This window comes from Ambystoma mexicanum, chromosome 9, assembly GCF_040938575.1.
Source record: "Ambystoma mexicanum isolate Mex_15411 chromosome 9, UKY_AmexF1_1, whole genome shotgun sequence".
Taxonomy (NCBI): Eukaryota; Metazoa; Chordata; class Amphibia; order Caudata; family Ambystomatidae; genus Ambystoma; species Ambystoma mexicanum.
Genome location: NC_090931.1, coordinates 1,462,537,916 through 1,462,563,220, shown reverse-complemented (window position 1 = coordinate 1,462,563,220; position 25,305 = coordinate 1,462,537,916). Strand labels below are relative to the sequence as shown.

Below are 25,305 nucleotides of genomic sequence, written 5' to 3'. Positions count from 1 at the left end.
AATCTACAGAACGGGCTCATCCAGGAGTCCAGATCACCCGCTGGAGCATCACTATTCTTCATCCCGAAGAAGGGGTCTTCGGAACTTCGTCCATGCATCGACTACCGGGGTCTGAATCGCCTTACCATAAAAGACCGTTACCCTATGCCGCTAATCAAAGAGATAATAGAAGCTGTCCAAGGCGCGTCTGTCTTCACAAAATTGGATCTTAGGGGTGCGTACCACCTGCTCCGTATAAGACAGGGTGATGAATGGAAGACAGCATTTAGGACTCCACTAGGGCATTTCGAATATCGGGTTATGCCTTTCGGTCTGGTAAACGCCCCTGCTATATTCCAGCGCTTTATGGATAAATTGTTTGCCGACCTTCTATTCTCTTCAGTGGTGGTATACTTGGATGACATCCTCATTTACTCTTCCTCTCTTCCTGAACATAGAAGACTGGTCCGACAAGTGCTGGAACGTCTACGGGAAAACAAACTAATGGTAAAACCTGAGAAGTGTGTCTTTGAGGCCTGTTCGGTGTCTTATTTGGGTTTTATCCTCTCCCATGAGGGTATTCGTATGGATCCCTGCAAGATACAAGCAATTACCCATTGGTCTGCTCCAAGAAACGTCAAAGAAGTACAGCGTTTTCTCGGTCTGGCCAATTTTTATCGCCAATTTATTTCAGGTTTCTCCAATAGGGTTCTTCCTATCACAGCTCTCTTGAAGAAGGGCGTTCTCTTCTCTTGGACACAGGAAGCAGATACTGCTTTTCAAGCCTTAAAGGAGGTATTTACCTCGGCTCCCATATTGGTACAACCGGATCAACTCTTCCCCTTCATTGTGGAAACGGATGCCTCAGGTGGAGCCATAGGAGCTGCTCTCTTGCAAAAGGGGAAGGACGGACTCGAACATCCGGTGGCTTATTATTCAAAGACTCTGACACCCAGTGAAAGGAATTACTCTGTCATCGAAAGGGAGTTGCTAGCCATCAAACACGCCTTTGAAGAATGGCGTCATCTTCTTCAAGGAGCCATGCATAAGTTTACAGTCCGTACCGACCACAGTAACCTTCGTATACTTCAGCAGATGGAATGTCGCAATGCTAGACATGCCCGTTGGGCATATTTTTTCTCTCAGTTTGACTTTGTGATTACCTACCTGCCAGGCAATCTGAATACTTTAGCTGATGCTCTGTCACGCAATCATGGTTTGGACTATGAGGCGAGTTCTAGTCACGAATTATTGTTAGCTGGCACAGAGATTCGGACTGTGGCAAATACTTTTTTACGCGAAGTCCAGTGTGAACAATACAGTGTACCGATGAAGACGGAAGTGGCCTCTAAATTGGAAGAAAGAAAAGGGATCCTTTTCAAAGGTCAAGCCTTGTATCTGTCCAACAAAAGACACCAAAGACTGGCCCTTTCATGGTGTCATGATTCACCCATGGCCGGTCATAAGGGCATTCGTGCCACCAAGGATCTGGTGTCCAGACTGTTTTGGTGGCCAGGTTGGAACCAGGATGTACAATCTTATGTATCTACCTGTGCCATATGTGCGACCAGTAAGTATCTTTCATCCAAACCCTTAGGTCTTCTGCAACAGGAACCTGCTCCCAAACAACCATGGACCCACGTTTCTACAGACTTTATTGTGGACCTACCTAATTCTGAAGGGAACACCGTAATCATGGTGACAGTGGATTCTCTAAGCAAACTGGCTCACTTCACTCCCTTGAAAGGATTACCTACTGCCCCTGAAACAGCCAAAACCTTTCTGAAGGAGATAGTGCGACTTCATGGTATCCCATAGACAGTGGTGTCAGATCGGGGTCCTCAATTCACTTCCCAATTTTGGGGTACCCTTTGCAAACAAATAGGGATTCAACGAGCCCTTTCATCTGGGTTCCATCCACAGAGTAACGGACAAACGGAAAGGCTCAATCATACGCTGGAGCAATATCTCCGATGTTTTTGTAGCAGAAAGCAGGATGACTGGAATGTTTTTCTCCCTATGGCTGAGTTTACATATAACAATACCAAACATTCAGCCATCAATATGTCTCCTTTTTTTTGCACCTTTGGTTATCATCCAAAACATCTGCCATTAGCAGAGATCCAACCCTCAAAATCTCCCGCTCTTGATCACCTCCTGACGGAACTCAATGACACTCATGCACTAGCCAGTAAAACCTTGGACGCTAGCCGTCATGATTATAAGGTAAGGGCTGACAAGAAGAGGAAGGCTGCACCTTCTTGGTCGGAAGGGGATAAGGTTTGGTTAGCCACTAAATTCCTACCTCGCTGGACACACATAGGGAAATTCGCACCAAGATATATCGGACCTTTCCAGATCATAAAGAAGGTAAATCCTGTTGCTTTTCGCCTTCAGCTACCTCCCTCCCTTAAACAGGTGCATCCCGTGTTCCATGCCTCCCTATTGAAGCCCTACCTTCGGGATCCTTATAAGAGAAGATCCAAGAGGCGACCTCATGATGTGCCGTCCGAACCAGCTGAATATGAGGTGTCACATCTGGTAGATTCCCGCTACCATCACGGTATTCTACAATATTTGGTTCACTGGAAAGGTTATCCCATCGAAGAACGGACATGGGAGCCTGTGAGGCACATTCACGCTCCTGGACTCATAAGAAAGTTTCACAGACTATATCCAGGCAAGCCCGGGGGTCCCCAGTGTAGAAGAGGGCATACTGTCATGACTTCAGTCGGGCGGCGTTTCTTTTCTTTATGGAGACGCCATTAACAGTTCCGCCACGTCTGACGGCCGTTCTGGGAGCACCGCTCTAGTGTTTTTTCCAAGATGGCCGCCGGCGTTTACTACTGCCGGCTCATTGTGGCGTTCCTCGCGTTGCACCTTCACTGTACTCTGCGTCTTGAAGGTAACGCTAGTGTATCTTTCCTCCGTGTGTTTTCTCTTGTAATCCTTCCCTTGTTTCCCCGTCTCCCTCTGGTCTCCCGGTGGTTTCCCTTTTGCTGACTAGATCCGTACGTCTTGTACTGGTCTCTCGCTCTCTCTCTCAGTTCCCTTGCCCTTCTGACTTTCAGCCTGCCTTCCCTTGCCCTTGCCCTTGCTGCTAAGCTCTTACCTCCTGGTCGCTGGTAGTTCCAATCTATCTGGAGTCATTTGTGCGCCCTTCCAGCTTCCTAAAGTGCACTTTTCACAGCTGGTTCTCTGGCGTCTCCCCAAGTCTACTGGTGAATCTCCGTTTGACCTACCTTTTGGGCCGCCTTCCGCTGCAAGATTATTCTACCGGACTTCGCATTTCCACTCACTCCTTCATCAGAACAACTCCTGCAGGGTTTTTTCTGCCCTTTCGGGCTTTTTCCCTGCTCAGGGGCCGGCTCCCAGGAGTCCCCGCTGTTCGTGTTCTCTAGTTACCCGACAGTGTGGCATCCCAGGGAGCTCGCCCCTACTTACGTCAAAAGAAAGAAGCAAGGAAGACTGATAAGACTCAGACCCGAAGACGTCCTGGAAAGAGGCCAGAGCTACAAGAGAGGTTCACAGACGATTCAGGTGAGGAGGAAGGAGGGGAACGTTCAGTCATTCCTGACACCAGTAGGTGCACCCACACATGCGAGGTACCTTTTTCGTCGGGACACCTGTGGGAACACGAGAAGGTATGACATCTGTTGTTGGCGACATGTTTCGTTGAGTGGACACAGGGAAATGTCTCTGAAATTGGCTGGAAATGAAGACAATTCTCAGACATTTCGCTCTGGCCACCCACCGAAACACACCGCCAGCAACACATGGCCTACCTTCCTGCGTCCCCACACGTGTCCTGATGAAAACGGTACCTCACATGTGTGGGGTCACCTACCGGGGGCGCAAAAGGAAAAGGGTAACCCACTGGGAACCCCAAGCCTTTCGCCACTGCCCATTTGGTTCATGTGGGCAACCTACAGATTTGGGCCTAGGGTGTCGAAGCCAGCAAGGGAAACAGGGAACCCCATGCATTTCCCAAAAAAGGACACCCCTGGGAATCCACACATGGCCCAATTGGAGGGGCGGCACCTCTCATGTAGCCCTCCCAGGGGCAGATAAGGGGAGGGCTGTCCTGCACTCCTCCCTGGGCTCAGGCGTCCGTTCCTAGGAGCAGATATCTGGTCCCAGGGAGGGCTGCATGAAATGGCACCCACTCCATTGCGGCTGGGGGGCGAGGGGGTCAGCGCCCCATCCCATTAGAAAATTCCCAGATCCTTTGGGGTGCCCCACAGCCCCCCCTAAAAAGCGTTCCACCATTTTCACTTTTTTCCTTTGGTAACCCAACTCCCCTTGGTGCAGAGAGGCACATTGATGTGCCAATCTGGCCCCAGGGTGACCAAACCTTACTGCCCCACCCACTGGGGGGCCTGTCCCACTATTTTTGGGGGCCCTCTCCCCCCTCAAACCAAATGAGTGGCGGGGGCACCTCATGCAGGTCTTCCTGGGCCTCCTACAAACGGCTGCGTGAGGTACACCCCCCCTCCATTTGGGGTGCGGGGGAGAGGGCCCCCAAAAATTGTGAGACATTCCCCCCAAGTGGGCGGGGCAGTAAGGTTTGGGCACCCCGGCGCCTGATTGGCACAACAATGTGCCCCTCTGCGCCAAGGCAAGTTTCATAAACAAAAAAAAAATGGAAAAGGTACACTACACTTTAGGGCGGGCTGAGGGTAATTTTCTAATGTACTGGGGGGTGACCCTCTGCCCCCACACCAAATGCAGGGGGGCATCTCATTCACCCCTCCCTGGGGGCAGATGCCCCTTCCTAGGAGCAGATATCTGCCCCCAGGAAGGGCTACAAGGGGTGCCCCCATTTCTCCTTGGGGTGAGGGGGAGAGGGCCACCCCCCAGTTTTGTGAAATATATCCCGGGTGGCTAGTGCCCCCCGACCACCCATCCCACCCAAAATTCCCTTTTTCTTATTTTTTGTTTTTGTTTTGCCCCCTTCCCTGGGGGCAGATGATCAGCTATCTGCCCCCAGGGGGGGCTAACCTGCAGGCCCCATCCTTTGGGGGGCCTGAACACTAATTCCTGGTAGCCCTTCCCCCACCCCCCAATTGGATGGGGGGCCACCTCATGTACTCCTGCCTGGGGCCATAAATCTGCCCCCAGGGAGGGCTACAAGGGGGGGCCCCCCTTTCCACTTGGTGTGGGAGGGGGAGGGCCACCACCATTTCATGGGGGCAAAAATATCCCAGCACCCCCACCCCCCATCCCCGTTCTATTTATTATAATTTTTTTTTCTTTTTGCCCCCCTTCAGCCATCTGCCCCCAGGGTTGTGCACATATGTGCCCCCATGCTTTGGGGGCCAGGGGGGATCGAGGGGGGAAGAGGGCAGCCCCCCTCCCCCCTACATCACAAACGTTCTCATGGTGGTCCAGTGGGTTGCTGGTCACGGATCGAGCGCTTTTTTTGGACTGAGGGGAGACCCTCCCCTTTCCAAGGACACCACTTTTTCCTATATCCCTGGTGGCCTAGTGGGCCCCAGGGCCCCAAACTCCCTCCCTCCTCCCCCCTTCCCTCGCCTTTTTTTTTTTCTTTTTCACCCCTGGGGCAGTGATTATCTGCCCCCAGGGGTCTCCAGCACTGTGGCCCCATGCTTTGGAGCCACAGGGGGAAAGGGGGCCGCTTATCAAATCAATCAAATGATCTGCGTGCTATTACTCCATTAGCACCAGAACCTCTTTACAGCTTACCCACCCGATTTCAATTAAGATGATGCAAAAACCCCTGTCCACTTAGTGTCAGCCAGTAGATGGGCAATAGTCAGCCTTGCATGTGCCATCCTTAGAGATGTGGACTTGCAATGTGTCTCCACTGGGTGGCACCTCAAGAGGTGGCACAAGGCAGCCCTTTTTAGGAAGACAGCTCAGGTGCTAGGCAGATTCTTGTAGGCAAAGTGGCATTCTTCAATAGGAGGCACTAGTGCATACTCTAGAAAGGGGACAGCAAGAGAGCTTTCTCCGGGAAAGATGAACATAAGCAGAAGACTATCCCTGTCTACGGAATCCAGGTGCCTGTGGTCCAGGACTGAACAAACCTGCATTCACTTCTGATAAGGCAGGCGTGAGCATGTCCACGCTGAGCCAGAACATTCAACAGTTTCTAGTCAATAGTGAAGTCTCATTTATTGTGCGAGGGATTACAGCATCCAATGCATCTATCCAATTTCTTCACATTTCACTGAAGTTAGTCTCAGAATTGTCCTCACGGATTAGTACCCCACAATAATGAACTTTGTATCTGTTATTTGGACTGTCAGATGCCTGGAGAATGAAGAGGTCCACAGAGGTGGAGGGGTAAACCCATCCTCAATGATAGGTAGAGGCTATTCTTATCTATAAATCTTCCCAGTGAAATGCCTTCCATCTCACTGAAGTACCAGGATAAAGTCGTGTTTACAACATCTACAAATCATCTTGGCTGTAAAAGGTGGGATTTTCATCTCCATACTTCTCCCTAACATGCTCTGTAATTTGGCATTTGGGGAGGTTCTCTGTCTGTGCAGTGCCCTTAAGAGTCTGCAGTGAAGTGTAAACATGCACAGAAATCACCTTACAATTGTACTTTGAGGCTCCTTTGACATCAGAATGCTGGCCTACCTTTATCTTTGCACTGCACCACGCAGTGATGGGTGCATATTTTTGGGGTGTTGGCAGAATGACAGAGATGCAAACAGCTTCAAGCAACTCAAGTTTCATCCTGTGGACCTGAGTCTTACCCGTTCATATACAGTCCAGTTTTGGACACTGCCAGTCCCTCAATTTTTTTCTGTACTCTCCCACATAGTAATTTTCATTTATTTTACTAAAATGATAAAATTTGTCCAAAATCATCCTACCTCGCAATATACCTGGACGTGGCATGGCACAGTTGAACTGCCAACACACTTCTGTGACATTCCAAAATCCATGCCCCGTGTACATGGTGGCAGGGGAGCCGACTTATGAATTTCCCGGGGGGGGGGCTCAAATACAGGAAGTGACATCACTGGCAGTTATAGGACCACAAATTTGCATGTAGTCGCCAACTTGGCGCAACGGCGTACGGGGGGGTGGAGTCGCGCTCAGCGCAGAACAGTGGAATCATTGGCTAGCATGTGCTGCATATACTAAAGTCAAGTAAGAAGGAGATTTAAGCCTTCGAGTTGCATTCCAGTAAGTCATCAGTGCCCCTACTCCACCCCTCTATAATCATCCAGGTTGTAGTAGCCCTCAAAAGGCAGAGCAACACACTAGGATGGGAGAACGAAATGCGTCCCATCCTCCGAGTGTGTCAAACGTCAGAGCAAAGACTGTGCGGGTGCCTCCTACCTTGGAGCACAATCTCACTAATTTGGTGCAAATCTCACAAGTGGGAGCATGGGAATCCCCTGCGTGTGTGTGGCTGCAGACCCCAGATCACATGCTCACTTCTTCAGTGTGAAACTCTGGCCAAGGCTCTTTGGGCAAGCATTCAGGATGGGTCTCACACCTATAAACAGTGTGATATATTGAGTGGGCACCTCACTCCTTGGAGCATAGTATCAACCGTTGCTGGTAATCTCACAACTGAATGTACAGTTTCACTCTTGGTCATCTCAGTGACCCCATGTATATTAATGGAGTCAGTCCCCCATCTGGGAAGACAATTATATTTCTGTTAAAACACTCTGAATTGTCACTCCAGTTTTCTCGATCTATAGATCCATACCATATTCATTCAGTGTGTGCAGGGGTGATAACTTGTGTCTGAGAGCTAATTCTTTCATTCAGGTGAGATAAAGGGGTAACAACCGCCTGTATGTGGGATCAGGCTCATTTTGTCCCATGGCCCCTCCAGAAGGAGTGAGCAGGTTGTAAGACCCTGCTGATTCTGCTATCCGACAGGCTCGAGCCTTCTATCCCTTGCCCCATCACAGCTCCCAAATCCTGAGCAGCAGCTTATGGACAGCAGGCAGCTCCGGACATGCCTTTTGCCAATTGAATGTAGACAGATCTACTATTTAGACACTGGGAGAGAGCCATGAATCCACCTTGGTGGTGAAGAAGCACTCAACATACAGAACACAATGGTATAGTGTTGCAGTCCTGCTGAGAAATGACAATTCTGAGCATGTGAGCAGTAGGCTGGATCAGTGCTGCCCCTTAAAAGGTGTAGAATCCTCTGTGAGAAGTGGTAGTACTGGCCAAACAGTGAGAAGTGTAGTATTTTCACATTAACTATGCTTAAGAACTTTGGGTTATTGAATAGTGCTGCTACATTCTGAGTAATTCCATCCCTTAAAATTATGAGCTCTTGTATAACCATGACAGTGTTGAGATATTCTGATGATGATGGACTTGCTCAATAGTTCTGATGCTGTATCATTAAATGTACTTCAGATCTTTAGAGTATCGGAAGGATAGCTCAGGGGCAACGTGCTCGCCTTGGAAGCAAGACGACACAGAGCAACACAGGTTCGATCCCTCGGTCCGCGCAAGACAGGTTCGCTCCCACAGTCCGCGCTTAGAAACCTCTGGGTAGTACACGCATTATAAATAACCAATAAAAATAACAATAAATACATCTTTTGGGAAGTGGTGGGGCCTTGTCAATAAGAGTGTAGCAGCTAAACTTAGAGGTGCTGATGTTGTCCCATTAAAAGTATAGCAGCCCCACTAAAATGAACTAGCATTGCCTCAACAAAAGCATAGTATTAACGCTGAGACGATTCAACAATTATAGAAGCCCTGTTACAGCAATACTATCCCATCAAGAGTATAGCCAGCTAACTGAGGAGTACCAGCATTGCCCCATTTCAAATATGGCAGCTCTACTAGAAAGTGCTGGCTCATACGCCTCTGCTCCCCGCCAATAGCATTCACCCTCACCACGTGCACACTCAGAGACATGCAAACAGTCTCATTTTCCCTCTCCCTGCCCCTCCTCCCTCCCTCGCTTTACATCTGTACATCCATTTCTAAAAGCCTTCTGGGTTGGGTGTACCTCTACATCTGTTCACCCCTCTTTCCAAGAGGGGTGCACAGATGTACAAATACACCAAATCCAAAACGATTTTTAGAAATGGAGGGACAGACTTGTTTTGCATCTGTGCCTCCATTTCTAAAACTCCTTCTGGGTTGGGTGTACCTCTACATCTGTGCACACCGGTGCACAGATGTAGAAGTATACCCAACCCAAAACGATTTTTAGAAATTGAGGGACAGATGCAAAGCAAGAGCCTCTTGCTTTGCATCTGTCCCACAATTTATAAACATCGTTTTTCCTCAGCTTTTACCCGGGTCGCCAGAGAGAGACACAGTATGGATGGAACAAAGGGCCATCCATACTGCGTCTCTTATCTACGGCCCAGGGGGGGTGGGGATCTCAGCCCCGACTTCATTCTGCCAGTGGGTGGGGGGGGCACGGGCCCCGCAGCCCCCCCGTACTCGGCGCCCCTGCATGGTGGGGTTGTAAAATCCACTGTGTCTTTTCCAGGGCCCTCAAGCCCAGTGTTGCCAGGTCAGAAGGAAAAAATAAGCTGAATGCCCCTTCAAAACAAGCCAAAAACAAGCTGACTCCCAACCAAATAAGCTGAAAAAACAAGCACACCTCTAAAACAATGTGGATAGGTCTTAGAAGTTGAAAAATAACTATAACGCAAATAATACATACTGCGAACACAAACATAATATGTTAACAAAAAGCATTTATTAAAATTGTTATTTTCTAACACTTGGCGTCTATTTTAATTTCTTGTATGTGTGCGACTTATAAGCGCATCATTGGCTTTTCGGATCCTTGGCTGCTCTGTTCCTAGATTCGTCGGTCACCTCTGGTCCTTGGCTCCATTGATGGTACCTGGCAAGTAGCCCCATGTCCTTCATGACCCTGAGTCCAGTTATTTCCTGTTAAATGCTAGGACTGGTTTTTTACTTCTTCCCATTATAAGTATAGGCCTACAAGGATCAGTATGCAAAGGGAAAATCCAGGACTGGCTCATGGCAACACGCATGACATAGCCCCCACCCCCTTGCCATCTTCCTTCTTTTCCTTCTGGTATTTGGCGTAATAAGAAAAAGAATAGCCATTTACAAAGTGTTGACTTGTACTCCCAAAGTGAACTAGCCAGGTGCTGTGGCAGTACTGGTGAACGGACTCAGTCTTCCGGTTCACGTTAGAGTTGGCCTGTCAATGTTTTGAGCAAGAAGGAAAATTTAAACCTACAGGAAAAATAATATATGAACAAAAGCACAAGCAGGAAAATAAGAATCATACCCGACCAGTAGCACCCAAAACACCTTCTCATGGGAACTCTTTGAGCTCTCTGTAATCAAGCCTTAACATCAAACTTTGCACTCGACAATGACTTAATTTGAGCTGTAAATGCTTCTGGTGTAATAAAAATGTCTTAACCTGGTCTGCCTTCAGCCAATCAATTTATAAGCACTGTGTGTGCCCTTCAGTGAAGCCCTGTTAACAGTTTTTGGCTTTTAAAAACATATCAGGCATTTGCCAGGCACTGCCATTAGATGCCCAGGTACTTGCACCTGCTACCGTTCATACCATTAAAGACAGCAGGGCCTACTAAGGGCCTTTCCCATGCCTACACAAAAACCCAAACTATTGGCATTGCCACTGCTTGTTTCCATCTTGATTAACTAAGTGTTGCCGTAAATACCCTGTAATTGTTTACCTCTTTGCTAGGTAATGCGTCTTGAAAGGGTCTCTAATATTGAAAGAGCCCATCAATGCAAAATGCCTCCACACAACCTACAATGGGAGCGCTGGGAGTCCTTGCAGGTCATTAAGGGGCTGCAGACAGCCCGTCCAGGACGCTGCGTGTGGCTTTGAATTAGAATGGCAATCAGCCCGAGCCTCTCAGCATGTGCTTAACTGCTTATGGGAGGACGGGATGTTCGTGTTGTTTCATATGCATTTTTTCTTCTTTTTTGTAAATGTGGCCAAGTCGAGCAGGGACTGGAAAACAAGCGGAACAACAGCACTGAACTCACTGAGCTATGCAGTGTCTTCTCACTGTAACGAGGCTTCATTAAGAGGGGGGGGGGCAATGTGAACAGATGGCTGAGCGCCCCCTCCCCTGTCCCCACTGCTTTCATCTGTAGAAAGATGCCTCTTCTATTTAGGCGGCCCTGCCCCCAGTGCTTTACTATAGGTCATGACTGAGCATGCGCAGTCAGCCGGATTTATCATGAATATGTACGTGTATGTGAAATAAGTGCATTATTAACGTGACAATGATGCACTTACTTCACATACACGTACATATATATTTGTTATGTATACTTTGATATGTTTTGCACATTTAGTGCTTATTAGAATCCTGGGACTTTATGAAACACAGTGTCCGCTGTGTTTATCTTCTGGAGTACATTTACGAGTAGCTCTTAACAGTGCTTCACCGTGTTCTGTTATTTCAGTGATCCTAGCTCACATCAAATTACAGAAACGGCACCCCTGGGACCCCATAAACACAGGCACACCACATTCCTGCTGTCAAAAAATCCTATCCTTTAAGTACTGACTGAGCATGCGCACGCATGCTCAGTCAGCAAGATAGGATTTTCTGACAGATAGGAAAAAGTGACATTACACCGGGCGCAGCGGCCAGGGTAGGCAGACTTGTCACGGGAGCACCAGCACCGTTGTTAACAGTGTCCGTACTCCCGTGTTCCCGTGTTCCCATTCCCATAAAGTCCTATGGGACTCTATGGAAATGGGGATTTACGAAATTGCCGGCGTCTGACTTCCTGGCTGCCTGAGTTGTAATCCCCCGGTGTTACCAGGAAGTCAGGCACCGGTAATTCATTCTGAGTCCAGTGACAACCCGCCAGTAGCACCGGCAGGGTTACCGCCAGACTCAGAATGAACTGTATTGAAGCAATTACAACAAGACTCAATGCAATGCAACATTTCTTAGCAAAGGAAGGACATCATATCTTTGAAAGCAGAAGCCATCAACTGATTAGAAAGATTTTGCAGCAACGATAAATTAATGAACCAGTGATTCAAATTCCATATGAGACAACAAGCAGCCGACGAGTCAGTTGATGAATACATAACAGGCCTGAGAGAGTTAGTAGCAACAGGACAAAGACTTGCAAATACAGGACAAAATGCTGTCATCAAAGTTCCCTGCGTTGGATTAAGCATTTACCAGTGACGCAGAAGAAATATCAGCACCTAGAAGAGAAAGTGAAAGGTAATCATAATCAATAGAGGTCAATGAGATGATATGGAAAAAATAAAGATAGACATACAGGAAAAGGGTTAGTGAACAGAAGAAACGCTCCAGCCAAAGGCCACAGTGCAACAGATGCAGCGATCAGACAAACGCAGCCAAGGAGAAGAAATCATGTCCAGCCAAAAGAAGGGACATTTTGCAAAGTTCCGTAATGCAAACGCACAAAATGGTAAGGCAACAGGAGCATCATCGATCAGCGAAGAGTCAGACAGTTCTGAAGAAAGTGTGGTACTCACGGTAAATCAGCATGAGCATAATAAACAACGCAAACCCTTTTTTCTAAATAAACATAAATGTGCAAGAGGTCTAATTACCATTATATTCACGATCATGTCTTATAATATCACCACTGCAATACTAAAGTAGTGTCTGAAGCGAGAAACCCTGAAACTGCGTGCGGGTCAGATGTTAAACCAGAAGCGGATGGAGGTATGAGAAACAGTTTATGGGCTTTCCAAAATATGAAACAACCTGTAAGTGCTGTTTAGCCGCAGAAAGCTATGTGCTTCAGCAAAGAAATCCCTATATTAGAATTGCATGAGCAAAGGGCATTAGACCCCTGCAGATCTGACCAAGTACATGTCCTACATTCCAAAAGTGGTAATATCAGAAATAACAAAGAAAACTTCAGCAAAGACGTATGGTGCGTGATGGGCTACATGTAACACATTAAATTATGCCAAATGAATTGCCAGCAAATCATAAAGTATGACTTATCCCCATACAAGCTGGTAAGAACTTTAAGATCTGTTGAACCAGATAGTCATAGACAGAACTATTGAACCTGCGTAGGCCACAAAAAGGCTCAGCCCAGTTGGACTTACGATAAAGAATAATGGCAAGTTGAGATTATGTGTAAACCTATGCAGTCCAAACAAAGAAATCATTACAGATAATTATCGTCTGACTGAAATATCAGAACTAATATTAATGCAGGGAAAGTCAAACCAATTCACAAAACTGGACATGTGTAAAGCCAACCATCATATACAAACTTGGCCCCAGCCCCCACCCAAACCCCCACTCCCCTACTTACCTTGCTGCCGACTCACTGTGTCCCTGCGACGCCTGTTCCCTTTCACTTCCGTGATCGGGAACCGGCGCTGCAGGTTCCTTTCATTTTTTTTTCCGGGACCGGCTGGAGGGGGACACCCCCGCAACCCCCACTCGCAAAATAGTGAGCACGGGTGCGGGGGACACCCCTGCAGCCCATGCCACCGAATGGGGGATTTGGTTGAAGTTTTCGGCTGTTCAGTATTTTCAAACGGCCGTAATTCGGCCAAATCTCCAATTCGATCTTTTAATCTCAGTCTTATTGGCCAATTCCTTTAAAACGTTGCCATGCTCTGAACTAAACTATTCATTAACAGACAAGGAAATGTGGTCATGTACCTGGTATGGTACAGCCTGTTGCAGGTCAGATAAACAGGGCAGCGAATTTAAACTTTGTAGTGACCACAAACCCCTCATTCACATCCAAAACCCTGGAGGATCAAAAATGGCTATGCCACGATTAGCCCCCCTAGCAGTAAACGGCAAGAGTACTTTCAAATGGAGTACATGCCAAGGGTGAGTAGAAAAGAAGCTAATAAATTAAACAGAAGAAAGTGACTTTGTAAGGGACGAATACATGCTAGCAAACATTACACAGAAGTGGAAAGACAAGGCAGAATGAGTCAAGAAATGAGGCAGGCTTCCTCGGAGTAGCATGAAGTAATTAGGTTCCTTGATGTCTGCATCACCCAGGGATGGACGCCCAAGAGACGTTTACCAACCCGACTGCAGCCCTATTGAAAAAGTGTGCATGAACTCCCCATAGAAGACAACATAAGCGTGAAGCATCATGTAGCTGTACCCAGCCCAGATGGGAATTAGATGTAACATGTTCTTTGGGAAGGTGCCCACTCGGGAGGTTCTGCAGCCACGTTTTTGCTCACTGTACCTTTCACAGCGGAGAAATATCCATTTGCATATCAGTCTTTGTCCCACCCACAAAGGCAACCCAGCACCAAAATGCTAGGCAACTCTCCACTGAACAAGAGTACCATCAGCGACCCCAGACACGTGTTTCAGCCTAGTCAGGCCTCATCAGTGAGGTGCAGCTCAGCCTCTCTAAGCAGAAGAAGCAAGGGGTCCATGTCTGGATAACCCAGGGTAGTTTAGGGTGAAACCCCAAGTTCATAAACATACAGAAAGAGGTCTGGGCGCCCCCCTATTGTAGAGCATGGTTCAGCATGTGCATCTGGGTGACAGGAGACTCTTGACAAGGCAAGCAGTCATGAAATAAATGAGAATCCCGGACCAATTATGATCTAAGACTGAATGACACTTTATAGGCCCGCTCAATAATATGGGGGATGAGGATAGATATGGAATATGTAATCCACTGCTTGTTCGGGTAGACTGAATTGCATTTTGGAAGCAACATCAAAACAAATATTTTTTAGTGCCAGAGACCATCTTCCAAAAGAGAAGGTTAAGATTATGGCCAACGGAGTATTGCTCACCTCTAGAGAAAGTATCCTATACCCGAATCAATAAGAGATCAAACAAAAGCTCAAAGCACTACACCATCCCAGGCCAGCGGCTGAGTAGGACGCACAGACCATTTCATACAAGAAGGGTTACAGCTTGCAGCGTATACCGTCTTTTTTTACGATGGAATTTTTGATGCAAAATTCTATCAAAAAAATGAATTGACCTATAGAGGGGGAGGGGATAAGGAGATAACAGGGGGAGGGAGGGAGGTGGGGTAGGTTATAAAATATACAGAAGAGGGTTGGGTGAAACCCCCAAATAGAAAAAAAATCAATATGTTTTTTCGATGGAATTTTGTCGGAAATAATTCCATCGAGTCGGCAAACAAACATAGAACTGCTTGCAGCTGTTTCAGGAATGGAAGGAACAAGAGTGTCTCTTGAAGCAGGAGCTGCTCATTGTATGATCCCAGATGTCCCACATCACACTTTGTAATAATGAGGAGTATGTGCCCTGGCCAGATCAGAACTGTTCCCTCTGTAGTTTGTAAGTGAAAGTGAAACTGTTTTTTCTTTTACCGAGGATTCCCGGCCTGACATGTGAATCCATGCCATACCTCATGCTGGAGAAGGAACACGTTACTTACCGGTTCCCAAAGACAAAGATATAACACAAACAAGGTACAAATTTGGGTCTCTTTACGTGTTATGAGGTTGATGTAAATGGGCATTATTTGAAAATACTGCCTGTTTTACTTTGCTGCCTAATTATGTGTTTCAGTACCGAAACCCAGAAAACCCACCGGCATCTGAACAGAGATAATTGCAACCAGAAAAATGAGTTTATGGTGGCAACATGACCCATGCAGTATTACCACGTGTTTTAATACTGCATGTTCCCAATGGAGTCCAATGGGGCTGCAAAATGGCGAATAACTAGTGTGTCTGCAGGATTTTAAATCATGCACACCATTACTGTAACGGCATTGTTACCAGCGGTAATATCGCCAAACTCGTAATGAGGCCAAATACTGCAAGCTACTAAGAGGGCAAAAAGTGGGTGAAATCTACATGGTTCTAGAAGACGGCAGAAGATGGGACATGAGAAGAACAGCATTGCCCAGACAGATAATCAACCCCAGGGAAGAAAACCATGAAGATTCATCCGATGCAGGTGCGAATCAAGAGCCTGCAACGAGGGGCAATGCAAATATGCAACAATGCAACAATGCTTGACTCATCCCTGCCCCTGTGGCAATGCAGAGGTTATTCACACTGTCTTTAGTGCCACAGGCGGTGCAGCGGTGGTAGTTTAGGGTGGCAGGGAGGTGCCTCCAAATGGGTATCTCCTCAGTGCCCGGTGTGCCCAGCCTGACTTCTGCAGGACTGGCAGCCTTCAATAAAATGTTATTTTTTTATTAGATAATGGATGCAAGCACCACAGTATATGGGACATGTGCTGCACTGGTTCACAGGTTTCTGAGCAACCAAGGTGCAGGGAGAGTAGCCAGTGGACTCCACATGTTCAAATCCATCCCTTGCACGCCGGTTCTGCTTGGATGTCTTTCTGCCCCCCCCTTCCTCGCCCAAAGTGAACACTGCACCCAGAAAAGAAGACAAAAAGTAAACACGCCGGTTCTGCTTGGATGTCTTTCTGCCCCCCCCCCCCCCTCCCTCGCCCAAAGTGAACACTGCACCCAGAAAAGAAGACAAAAAGTAAGAAGATTTTATTTCTAAAAGTGTATGTAGATTTCTAATGTATGCATGCATGCATATTTGAGTGTAAGGCATGTTATTTGTGTGTGCGTGCACACAATACTTTGAGTTTATGTGTCCATATAGGCATGTTAATGTCAGAGAAAGAGAGTGTGTGGGTGTTTGTGTGTGTGTGTGTGCATGCAATTGTATCTGACTGACTGCATGGCTGTCTCAGTATGTGTATAAGCATGAATGCAATGCATGCTGTGTATGTGTCCTTGTATGACATGGGTGGGCAGAAGACGCATTCAGTACTGATTTTTCTTGTGAGCTTTGATTCTTTTTTAAATTATGTACTGTGACCATTTCTGGCATATATACATTGTGGCCACAGGTTAATGAAAGACATTTTTAGTGACCATTACTGGCATGGTGTGTGAATTCTGGCCTCAGCTTCATGCAAATGATTTACAGTGACTATTGGTGGCATAGATAGGTTATGGCCACAGCTTCATGAAAGTGATTTACGGTGATCATTGCTGGCATAGAGTGTGGGCCCTGGCTGCACCTTCATGGAAATCATTTAAAGTGACCCATTACTGACATAGATAGATTATCACTGCAGTTTCATCAACATGATTTATTGTGACAATTACTCACATAGATCACAGCTGCAGCCCCATGCTATTAATTTCCAGCAACCATCATTGGCACAGGTGGAGTGATTGTTACCACAGCTTCATTAAGTTTTTAAACATTCTCCCATGTTCAGTTGGTGAAATGTCATACTAAATCTTTGCATTTGTTACTCCAGAGAAACAATTGTAAATTGTGTGGATTCATACCCCATTTAAAAAAAAAAAAAGGTGCTGCAAAAGGCATACATTCAACACATTATTGTCTAAATGTTCTGGGGAACACCTCAAACCTCCCTCCATTACTTTGGGCCGTTTTGATGTGCTTTGTCACTTTCTCAAATTTGTAGATATATGTTGTCTCCTCCACTGAAAGTATTCACCAGCTGTGATTGACCATGAATCATTGTGCCCTCCCAAGAGCCGCTCGTCCCCCTTCAAGCCCATGGTGCCAAATGCTGCCTCTGCCAACCTGATGCAGCAGATGCAATCTGAGTGGGAGCGGTACTGGGTCCTTGTTTGCAACAATACTCAGATATTTTGGGACCATGTTTCCATAAATGGGGAAAAGTCAACTGTTGTGTGCGATAGTGCTGAATCGACAATGGGTGCAGGAAGGGCAGTAAATCCTAGGACCAAAACAGCTGGTGACAGGGTTTGATGGTCTGGCACACTGTACTTTGAAAATGGCAGCTCTTAGTTGGAGGGGTGCATCTGCCTGCACTATGTTGCAGTCAAAGACTCCATTACAGTCGGGTGTCTGTTGGGTAATTACCTCCCTGACCCAGACATAGTCGAGGTAGTCACTAAAGTGCATACTCGAGAGCAGCACAGGAGGAAGTGCTTGAGGGCCAAGGCCATGAGGCTTCCTCAGCTGGAGAGTACGAGAGACCTGTCTCATCGGTATGTCTCAGTACAGTCCTGAAGTACCCTACAGCGCCTACTCTTGTGAGAGAGCTCAGCGGCCACTGGGGTGACTATGGAGTTAGCACCAGATTCAGTGATCTCAGGGTTGCCTCCTGGCATAGAGGAGATACCTGAGATGGCAGACAGGGAAGCTCCAGGCCAGAGGGAGCTGCCCGGACTTCAGTTGGAGTCCCATGTCGGGTTGGCCTTTGTCAGGTGCGGGGGGATTGTCCCACTCTTGCAGGTCTGTGGAGGCAGACAGGGGAGCAGGCGCAGGGTGAAGGTCATTAGCCACTCCAAAAAAGGGAAACAGATGAAGAGCGAAAGCCCTGGCCTATTCCAAAACCAGAAACAGGCTCTGTGCGAAATTCCTGACCAGTTCAAAGAAAAGGAGCCCAAGAATTTGAAGGCAAGGCAGAGCCAGAGTTGGTTGTTCACCCAGGCTCCAGCACTTTCCTACCAGACATGACTCCGGGCACACTTGCTGTTCACTTAGATGTGGCTGGGACACCTGACAGACTCATTTGTGCAATCCCCAGCTGGATGTAAACATTGACACAGTACACTCTGCTCAATATTTACTAGGTACTGGCAAGACAGGAGAGGCACAGCAGACTCCCTGAAATCGACTATCTCTGGTTGGGTGGTCTTGTGAGGGCAAAATAAACTTCTCTCTTGAGGGATCCCTCCAAGATGTCATAACTCGCATGGGATCCCATTACATGTCTGTGGTTGTTCAGACACCACAGGAAAATCAGCATGCCTCTGTCTGTCAAACATCTTTTCTGGGCTGTGAAGCTGGTTTCAACAGGGCCCCCGTTCTAGAAGTCCCAGACGATGGGCAGGGAATTTAGAGGCATACAGGCACCTGTAAATATGGATTTTGGGTAGACTCAGTCCAGATGAACTCAGAAGTTGCTGATTGGCCCATTGCCTGCCTTCAGAGGCAGCAGATGGGGTCAGAGAAGAATTGTGCCATGGTTCTGAAGAATCCAGAGCTTGGTCAATGGCCAAATCTCTACAGATATTCAAATTGGAAATGGTGCCTACGTCTGGATTGTGACGTACCAGTGCAGATGGCAACAGTACATTTTCTTGCATTGTGGATTAGCCAGAGCCTTAGAATGGTGAGTCTCAACCTTTTTGGCTGGGGGGGTTATGGGCTGGGGAATCGCCATCTGGAAAGGGCGTCGAAGCCCTGTCGGTTTTTATTTGTATTAATTAATAAAATATTTCTGGTAATTCCATCTCAGAAAGTGTGATCTGCTAATCAGACACCCTTTTAATAAGCTCCATGCAAAAAGTATAACATGCTCCTGTACCTTGCTCCAAATCTGAAGATCCTACTCTCCAGAGGCAAAGAGCTGGTTCAGTGGTCATGGGTGCCCTGTTTGACAGCTGCCATGACAGCCAAGTCACTGCAGTGCAGAGGTTGCATTTAAGTTCACACCTCTGTTCAAAAATTCCATATGATTATGATAAATCCCTTACTTAGTGGCAGGGTAATCTGAAAATATAAGCTATACCCCGTGTGGTGTGGTAGTGAAGGGTTTACATAATTATAAAGAGCAACATCTGATTGATATCATATATTTCTGAGCCCAGCTCAGCTATGGAAGAGTTATATGTATTCTGATCAGACACCCTGTACCTGCCAGATAAGCAGGACCGGAAACCGAATGTCTATGCCTTCTTTTGATCCTTTATGAGGTTGGTTAACACCTCTCTCCAGCCCAGGAAGCCCTCAGCAGAGGTTGTCCTGGTAAGCGAGAATCATAACGCATGCCCAACACAAAAGGACTAGCCTGACACCAGGGTGTTGCATACCAAAGGACCTTTGATCCTATGGGTCTGGGAAGGGTCTCACCATCTTGTTTCTCTCTGTACATCTTTCCTTCCTGTCTCCTCCACTGCATTTAGCACAAGGCATTTTGGGTATGATATCAGAGGGCAAAGGCCACTTGTCACAAGGCCAGGTATTGGACCATGTAAAACAGGCTTGCTTTTGTCCAATCACATGTGGCGTTTTGCCTTGAAAAGCGGGGGGCTCCCACTCCATCTTTGAATCATTTCTGAACAACTTCAACTCTTCAAGAAGATGTGTTGGACCCTGCTGGGAGGGCAGTCTTTTCCAAAGTTCGCCAGTTGTGAGGTGAAGGCAGGTGATCCAAGGCAGGCCCAAGCTTTGTTCACTAACCATCCCCTGGGCCCATTGTGGGTGACCTGCTGCTGCAGCAAGATCAGCCTTTCTGCCAGCGACGCTGGTACCTGACTGCAGTGCATCTTCATTGGTACCTCACTGGGGATGAAGGAACACCACAGATGTTTGCAGCCTCCCCTGCGTTTGGGAGAATGAGAATAAAGACTTATCTTGCCCCAGAGACCCTGGATTGGGACTCACAGCAACGGAAGAAGCCAAGCAGATAATCTTCTGCTTTTCGACCGCATTCAAACCAACAGAACCTATGAGGCTGCCTTGGGTCTGTTTTGATAAAACACTCACAGGCACTTTGAGTGCAAAGGTTGTTTGTTAGGCTTCATTAAAGCAAGCTCAAAGCATTCCCATGCTGAGGTGTTTTGGGCGGGGTGGGACAGGTACTGGATGGGAATGGCTACAGGGATTAGCATGGCCATGGGCAGTCAATGGTGACCAAATAGCCAAAAAACACCTTCACGTGTTGTGTCCCTCCTTTTCTATCTCTACTGTAATGCAATAGTTTTCCCTTATATGTTGCGCTAAAGTGCCACCTAAAAGCCCAAACTAAAAAGAAAGGAATTGAATCAAGAAACAAAAACAAGACAAAGGATTGCATAACAGGGTAATTGGAACTGGTGAGTGAGGCACTATATATTCAAATAAGAGACCTACTAGCCGCTGATCGGTCAGAAAAATGGATGCCTAGCTGAAGAGGTACAATCGCATCATGAAACACCAGCCAAGAGTGAACAATCCAGCAGACACAACATGTCCTGTCTGCCTAGTCAAGAAATAATTCAGGTAACGGGGAAGGTTGAATGCCTTAAAATCATTCTGAATGCTCTAGAGCGAGGACAAGGGGCACACACGTGGTAATGCCACAATCGAGAGCTGCGAACCAATCGCAATCCAAAGAGGGCCTACTTCAGAAAGGAGCATGAATAGCAGCACCCAAGGGTGCGATTACTGAGACAAGCAGGAAGCAAAGGGGTCATGAACACAGAGGCCAAACTATGGGAGAAAGTGTGGCTCCCTGGCATTGACCGCCTGTTTGAGGTGATTGACAGCACATGTCTCCTATGCCAAGCTGCCACAACAACCGCGCAATTGATGTCAAAAGGGGCACAGGAACGAGGATGTCGACCAATGGAGAAGAACTTCTGCTCTTCACCTGGTGGAAGAAATAACCTGGTGAAGGTCGATGGCCCTCACGATACCTTGAAGTTGATACAGTGAGATCCAGAGTGACCTTGCCGTAATATCCCAAAATTGAAGAAGGTGCTAGCGACATAAGGAGTAACCAAGGTATTAGTGATTGACAACATGGCTCTACTCCAAGGAAAAACATTCCACAAATAAATGGATCAAGCACCCTCTCGTCACCCTGTGCTAGCAGTGCCCAAATAAATGGGGATGCCGAATGCTTGATGGGAGCACTGAATAAAACATGTGGATTACCCACGAAAGAGAGCAAGGGCTGTAGATGACACTCTGCCAGTGCCTAAAAAGCCACATGACAACAAGCAACTCCTCCATGGGTTCTGCTCCCACCACTCTCCTAAAATGAAGGATTGTCATATTCACCCAACCCAATCCTGCGTCGTGGTAAGAAACAGGTCTGGACGATGATCACGTGGAGTGGAGGTGTAACGGAACAATGAACGAAGGAGCAAAGGCTGAAACGGGACCAAGAACCTACTCGCATCCACCCAGAGGGTCAGGTGCTGGCCAGGAGTCAACAGTCTCCTGGGAGGGCCAACATGTTCTTTGAGACTGTTCCCCTGGCGGCCACCCAATGGAAGCGGACGATGGTCAAGACTGAAGATCTGAGGGGTGTCGATGGCTACAAGTTCAGCATTTAGCAAGACACTGAAAAAGGACGGACCTGGTGAGCTCCCCTAGTAGTGTCTGAAGGGGTGGAGCCTCATCATGACCCAAAAGGGATGATCACAGAGCATCTAGAAGGGAACTCATCTGGTGTGGGAAGAATTCATGCAAGAGGCAACTCCACTGCCGCTGGCTCTATCCCCTCCCCAGCGAGAGACAGAAGCGCAGGATGAAGGGTACCTCCAAAAGTCAAAGACTAGGACCTGAGGTGTGGAGAAAGCACCCAGAAACCTCAAGTGACCAGTTATGAATGCTCACTATTACAATACCTAATAGTTAACCTTCTGGGGAGGGGGTACCAAGGATAGCTCAGGGGCAATGCGCTTGTCTTGGAAGCGGGACAATGTGGCGCAACACAGGTTCGAATCCCAATAAGTACTTTATAAATTAACAATACGATAAAAATATCCAATGTCTCCCCTGGAGTGAAGGGTGACACATGGACACATGTATATCCTCTTATTAAAACAAAGAGAGAGACCAGTTAACGACATCCACCTCTCCGGCCAACCATAATATGCTCCAAGAAAGATGGTGCACTCACACTTCCATCCATGATTTCTCTGCTAATTTCTCACCTATCCTGATACCAGCATGCAGATCATGGACCACAGACTAGGGCCTTCTCACTTCGTCTACTCTTGCCACGTTCTCACTATCCTATTGACCTCCTTCCTTTTATCCTGCACCCTCCCATACTGTCCCTTATTCCTTCGACTCTGCAGCACTTGAAGCAGCCTTGAGGTGGCGTAAGGTGCTGTGCAAGAAACCTACATTAAATAATATGTGACCCCTGAAGCTAGACCTTCATATTTAGCACAAGGAGAATAGGAAGGATTATCTGCGGAGGCAAATTTATCGCATAATTCACGGGGCTTTCTTGCTTCAAAGCACGCAAATTCGCGATGCGAGCCAGGGAGGCGAGGACGCATGCAGAAGTTCACGTAGGGGCTAATTTTCTTCAGAACTGTAATCAATGGAAGACGTGAAAGCATTGCACAGCGTTTCTATGCCTTGCATTGACGGCACGGCCCGATTTCATTTATTTGTATAGCGGATAGGATTGCCGGACGGCAAATTGCATTTGTGGCCGCTCCCTTCCTCTCCACCATACAAATGCCCCAGCATTTGTGCTGGTATGGATTTTCTTTCCAGCATAAATGTTGGGGATCCCTATGGAAGCCCATAGGAATCCATTAGCATCCATTGTACACGCTGCCTGCCATGCTCGCAGGGCAGGCGTTTAATTGTAATTGTAAATGCTGCTTGCCATGGTTGCATGACTGACAGTGCTTACTCATTTGCGTTCCGCTGTGCAAATGACCAAAATTTGGCAGCAGGAAGCCACCTACTTTTATATGTGAACACATAACTCAGACACAATTTCTTCATGCCAAATTACGGCATGGAGAGAAATGAGCTCCATAATGTCAATGTATTGAATGTCAGGTGGAGGGGCGCTCTGGAACCCCAGCAGAAACTCACCTTAATGTCTGTAAAGCCGTAGTCCTCCCATCCTCTCTTCCCCAGGCGGGGGAACTTGAGCTGCGCGGTGGCGGTCATTCTTGCTGTGATCCCTCAACACACGTCCTGGTGGCTCTGGGTCTTTGGAGAAGTGAGCCTTAGAGGGGGTTGGCAGCAGGGTGGTGAACATCAGAGATGCTGAGTGGGTGTGATGGGTGCGATCACGCGTTTCAGAGCGGGCGGGGCCACCTTGGCCACTGAGGATGCAGGCGTGGCCACATACATGGTGTCTGTGCACCCGGGTGGTAACGCGACATTCCGCGAAGCGCCTGGAGGTGTAGGGGATTAGCACACACTACAAGTTCCCGATTGCCTTCTGCGTGGCTGCAAACTTAACAGAAAACCTTGAATATATGAACATGCGTGAGGGACTGGCTTGGACCGGCGTGTATGGCAATGCCCGAACCAGAAACTCAAAATGCTAGCGTGGGCCAGTATTTCTGGTCAAAGTGGGCCACCATTTTGGGCCAGTCTGATAAGCTACTTCACCATGCAGTTAGTAGTTTTGGGTAGTACTCAAACAGCCTGTCACAAAAGGAGTGAAGTGCTACTTGCCATTGTGGGCCACTTTTTCATTGGTGCCCGAGACAATGTTATGCCGCAGTCCGACCCTGGTAAGCGACCCATGGAGTAGTGAGTCTGCCACCAGATGCCATGCGCCCTGGTGCTTCCTTATCAGTTGGTTAATTCTACACCACTCCCTGGAGACAGGAATACTCTGAACGTCCTGCGCATGCTCCCCTGTCATGAGGGTCCTCTGGCATCTTGAGGCCGCTGCATTAGAAAGCCTCCAAGGCTGTTTATTAGTTTTGTTTAGGAGTAGATACAATTCATGTTGGTCTTATGGGTTGGGGTACTAATAGCAATAGCCCCCTTGCATGGGGGGCATTAACACTTCAGGTAATGCCCCGGGGCATTACCGGAAATGTTAATGCCCCCCCTGATCGAGGTCTATTGATATGATTATTTATAACGAGCTTAATAACCAGAGGTTTCTAAGCACAGACCCGGGGAACGAACCTGTGTTGCTCAGTGTCGTCTTGCTTCCAAGGCGAGCACGTCGCCCCTGAGCTATCCGCCCGAGTCTTGTATGGCTTAATTATGAACTTGCTTCAACTCTGGCCAAAGTTCGTGCACTCATAACAGACACCGCTGCGGGCTTCCCAATCATTTGCCAGACGTAGATATTTATATAAAGTCTTGGGTTCATAGGTGTCAATTTGTGGGACACTGCGGCGCCAATGACTACAGCCAGAAGGATGAAGAGGGGGGAATCGATTCATAGATATATGCATATATTTCAGTGCTTGGGCTCTGATCCCACCCTCTCCACACTCCTGCTGTGCAAGCATTTAGGGCATGGCCAGCACCTGCCACTGCCCCTTTCATGCTATCGTTCATATTTGTCATGGGCCAGCTAATGAGGAAAGCTGTGTGCCTGGACTACACATTTGCTCATCTCACTGCTTTGTCTCATTAACTTGATCTGTGCACATGTAATTGGCTGCACTAATGTTGCAACTGTCCCAGGTGATGTATTCTTTGCATTTATGGTAGCGCTGAACCCTCGGGTTTCTAGGCGCTAGTTACATTGAAAAAGGAAGCTGTGTGGGAGAAACATGTCACACAATGGATGTGTCCATGTTAAGGATGGTGCAGAGGAAGGGTCGGTTTAGGGTGGTTAATTGTTTTTGCTGAGATGCTTTTGTTTTTTGGCACCCTATTCTGGTCAGGGTTTAACCCCTTAAGTGCCAAGGACACGAGTA

The 25,305-nt window shown here is 47.5% G+C and overlaps 1 protein-coding gene across 1 annotated transcript in view; it reads right to left on the bottom strand.

The window, feature by feature from the left end:
- Window positions 1-23,640, bottom strand: part of DNPEP (aspartyl aminopeptidase) — a 297,181-nt gene extending 273,541 nt beyond the window's left edge. Inside the window, exon 1 of the mRNA XM_069616885.1 lies at window positions 23,501-23,640. Coding sequence (XP_069472986.1) covers window positions 23,501-23,578 — 78 coding nt within the window. The 5' untranslated portion in view covers window positions 23,579-23,640. The remainder of the gene's footprint in view (window positions 1-23,500) is intronic.
- Between the last annotated feature and the right edge of the window lie 1,665 nt (window positions 23,641-25,305).